Raw genomic sequence first — 3987 nt, 5'->3', positions numbered from 1 at the left:
GTTTCCAAATACTCTCACTCAATGACAGACCAGTCTGACACTATACTGACATTCTGATACTATACTGACATACTGACACTATATTCCATCTTAAAAATTGTAAATTTTGTAGTACTTATACAAATTAAAAATAAATGACATCTTTTTTCAACAGTTATCTAACTTTGAAGGAATGACCTTTTCCTTTTTTTTTATTTTGGTAGTTCAAGGACATAGAGAACTCTAAAGGTGTTTTATTTTTTGAAAATGATAAGTTTAAATAATATAAAATTTAAAAAAAAATATTTCAAACTTTGCCTTGATAGTATGCCCTATAAATGAAAGGCCTGCCCTTTATTTTATGTTGTCCTCATCACTTTCTCTGCCTCTTCTTCTCTTGTCTGGTACTATTTCCTGAAGGAAGGTCCTTGCGATCCCTGAGGACCCTTTGATATGACCATACAGTTTATTTTTGCATATTTTGATAGTAGTACTGCAGTCATACATAATCTTGACAGTTTTTTTTTTTTTAAAGTCTTGTACTTAGAGATAGGCCTACATCAGGGAATCATTTTGTTTGTCACAGCATAATGGGAAGTGAGTTCCAAACCTTTAATTTATATACACTTAAAAGGTTGGCAAACAGTATCCTATGAGAGTATGTACCCGGGCATGATACCATGCCTCATAGTGGCGCCCGGCTGGAAACGATCGGAGGAGGAAACGATTAGGCTAAAGGGTAGCAAAACAAGACTCCCGTGGGGGTGCCTAAGGGGGTGCGAGAGCATCCTCATTGCACTGCGCGGAGTTGTAAAAAAGCTCCCACAACATTGTCACAATCCTCAAGGGGCCGTTACATAAATGGCGTGTCCCGCAAGGTTAGCCTGGTATAGAAAAGGAAAATGGCGGGGGGTCCTAGTGTACGCGGCCTCTTGCCACGAGTCTGACCCACCCGCCAGACACAACATTGTAAACCAGTGATGCCCAAACTACGGCCCGCGAGCCTTATCCGTCCCGCGACATGTTTCCACCCGGCCAGCCGAATAATAGGAACAAAGTGTAGAAAAAAGGTAAGGTTGACAATTTTTTCCCCCAACGTTAGGATTGGAACTTTGATTTCATTCCAATCTAATGTAGAGTCTAATATTCATACTATTTTTTTTTTCTAAAGAACACACCGTTTATTTTTTTGGGCGACAAAATTTGATGACAGTGATTTTTGGTTCTTCGACAATGTCGCTGCTGTCTTGAGTTTGGCCGTATCCTAGAAACCTTGTGTGTGCAACACAGGAAATCATTACTGCATCCTTTTGGTTGGCGTTCTTTTTGGTATCAATGCGAGTGGTACCATTTAATATTTGTGCGTTAATGAAATGGGAGCAAACATGGGTTTAAGGATAATAACAAAAAAAATTTTAAGCACTTCATTGAGTAGGCGTGCACAAACTTTTTCAATGATAAACAAAAGTTAGGGTTACGTGATCGCTTTAAGGGTGTAAGCAGAGCCACGTGTCTGTAATAAACTGTTTAAACTGGTTTATTCTCAGTTTCATATTTTCTTCTTTTTATTGTAGTGGCCCGCGACACGAGTGCTGGAAATTAAAATGGCCCGCCGGCCGAATTAGGTTGGGCATCACTGGTGTACACTGTTCTCATCACTTTTGCTGGCCTTCCAAGAGCAGAAGGCTCAACTCTACCTGACAGTTTCAAGAAGAAGAAGAATGTGAGTATGTACGTCATTGTTATCACTTGGATGTAATATTTTTTTTTTATTTTTTTTTAAGGGACGACAGTAAATTATAAGACAAGATTTTTAAAATAATTGGATATGACTTACGAGCTGAAGATAATCAAAATACTAGCCCAAGCCTCCAGCAGAACTACAGGGAAGGTAGCGGGCAGGGACCATCGAGACCAACGAACGATTGTCCAGCGCGCATTCCTCACGACCAGGCAGCAATGTAGATCTAGTCCTTCTGCCCACTATAAATGATGTCAATATGAAAAATGTAACCACTTAGAACAGCGTTTCTCAACCTTTTATGCTCGGCGACCCCTTTTTACACTCCCCCACTCTGCCTCGACCCCCCCCCCAACTCACATACAGCAATAGAAGAATAGACAATAACAATCCATATTTTCGATGGTCTTAGGCGACCCCTCGCAAATCGTCAATACCCCCAAGGGGGTCGCGACCCACAGGCTGAGAACCCCTAACTTAGAACATGCAGACGTTTCTATTGCTGACCATGTCTGTGTGAGAGTGTATATGTGGGTTGTATTATTAGGTCAAGTAGTTTGATAAAATGTGGGTGTGTTTGTGTGAAAAACTAGTGGTCCGTGTCTCTGGTCGTTTATACAATTCTTCCCGTGAATGTCTGACAGCCGCTTCCTCGTGTCATAGAATCTTACTTATGGCGTTTTTAAAAACGAACTCTCCAGAGTTGTCTGAGCTTGAAGAGATTCAGAAAAAGTGAGGAGTTAAAACTCTTTTCTTGAAGTACGAGGCTGCGTCTAAAAAGACTAATAAGAAAAAAAAAAGTATTTCCTAGACTGAGATGCTGGTCGAGTTTGACATTCCTTTTACTTACCGAAAAGAAAAAAATCTAAATAAGTTCTGTGTCTAGTAAGTCACAGTGACCTGTCTCACGTAGATTTCTTGAACTGGTTAATGTGACTCTTTGTTACCTAGCAGGTGTATCCCTTCAATAACAGATGTGAGCGTAGAAACATTAAATAAGGGAAGCTCGGGCCTGAATAAAGTAGCGAAGCCTTGTCCATTCACTGAAAGAGATGATAAAGAAATGGGCTGCCTTAGTGCTAGATGTGTCAGTGGATGAGACAAAGGGTAATAAAGTCGATGAGAAGGTGAAAGTGACTGTTGATATAACACTTGTGACAGGAGATGACACATGAACTGAGGCAGACAGTGAATGAGTCACTGGTTAGGACAGTGAATGAGACAGTGGATGAGATAGTGGTAAAGAAAGTAGATGAGACAGTGAATGAGAAATTGGATCAGAATGTAAATGAGATAGTGGATAAGAAAGTGAATCAGAAAGTGAATGAGAAAGTGGAAAAGAAAGTTGATCAGAAACTAGATGAGATAGTGGATAAGAAAGTGAATCAGAAAGTGAATGAGAAAGTGGAAAAGAAAGTTGATCAGAAACTAGATGAGATAGTGGATAAGAAAGTGAATCAGAAAGTGAATCAGAAAGTGGAAAAGAAAGTTGATCAGAAACTAGATGAGATAGTGGATAAGAAAGTGAATCAGAAAGTGAATGAGAAAGTGGAAAAGAAAGTTGATCAGAAACTAGATGAGATAGTGGATAAGAAAGTGAATCAGAAAGTGAATCAGAAAGTGGAAAAGAAAGTTGATCAGAAACTAGATGAGACAGTGGATCAGAAAGTGAATCAGAAAGTAGACGAGAAAGTGGATGAGAAAAGTAAATTGACCTCCCCCACTTTGCACAGGACATTGTGGGCTTCAGCGGGTCGCCCTCATCGATTTAAGTAATGCTAGTGCAATTTGATAAAAAAAAAGAGAAATGACAGTTTTTACTTCTTAAATCTTGTTTTAAATAAGGTAGTCGACTATTCTGCAAAGATCTGAGTGAGCACATTTAAAACTGGCACTGAGTATCAATTGAGGTCATCGAAGTCCACCTTCTAGCAATTTCGATTCTGGTTTAAACATGGATTGGATTCAGTGATACGGTCAACAAAGTGTACTGATGAATGCTGCTCAAGAACTTGGGAACCTACATTTGAAATTATACTAAAACTTAAAAACCAAAAGTAAATTTAAAAGTTTAATTCCACCTTCCTTCTAACGATGGAATGTTTAGAGTCTTAAAACACAGTGATTCTCAACTTTTTAGATTGAAGAATATGATCGTTGAAAACCGCTGTACTTGGCAAAACATTTTGATTACAATATAGATTTTACAAAATCTTGTTGTGTTTACTCTCTTTGTGTATTTTAGTTCTTTAGTTTCTACTTATTCA

The 3987-nt window shown here is 38.8% G+C and overlaps 1 protein-coding gene across 1 annotated transcript; it reads left to right on the top strand.

Moving 5' to 3' along the window:
• The first annotated feature begins 2884 nt into the window (after nucleotides 1–2884).
• Nucleotides 2885–3496, top strand: LOC106056316 (uncharacterized). Its single transcript, XM_056044527.1, has one exon. The coding sequence runs from the start codon at nucleotides 2885–2887 to the stop codon at nucleotides 3494–3496; it is 612 nt and encodes a 203-aa protein (XP_055900502.1).
• The last annotated feature ends 491 nt before the right edge of the window (nucleotides 3497–3987 follow it).

This window comes from Biomphalaria glabrata, chromosome 10, assembly GCF_947242115.1.
Source record: "Biomphalaria glabrata chromosome 10, xgBioGlab47.1, whole genome shotgun sequence".
Lineage (NCBI taxonomy): Eukaryota > Metazoa > Mollusca > Gastropoda > Planorbidae > Biomphalaria > Biomphalaria glabrata.
The sequence above is the reverse complement of the archived record's forward strand: the minus strand, read 5'-3'. Positions and strand labels throughout refer to the sequence as shown.

Bases quoted from the DNA above. Each gene is read 5' to 3' on its own strand.
- LOC106056316 (XM_056044527.1), top strand. From the start codon at position 2,885: ATGACACATGAACTGAGGCAGACAGTGAATGAGTCACTGGTTAGGACA.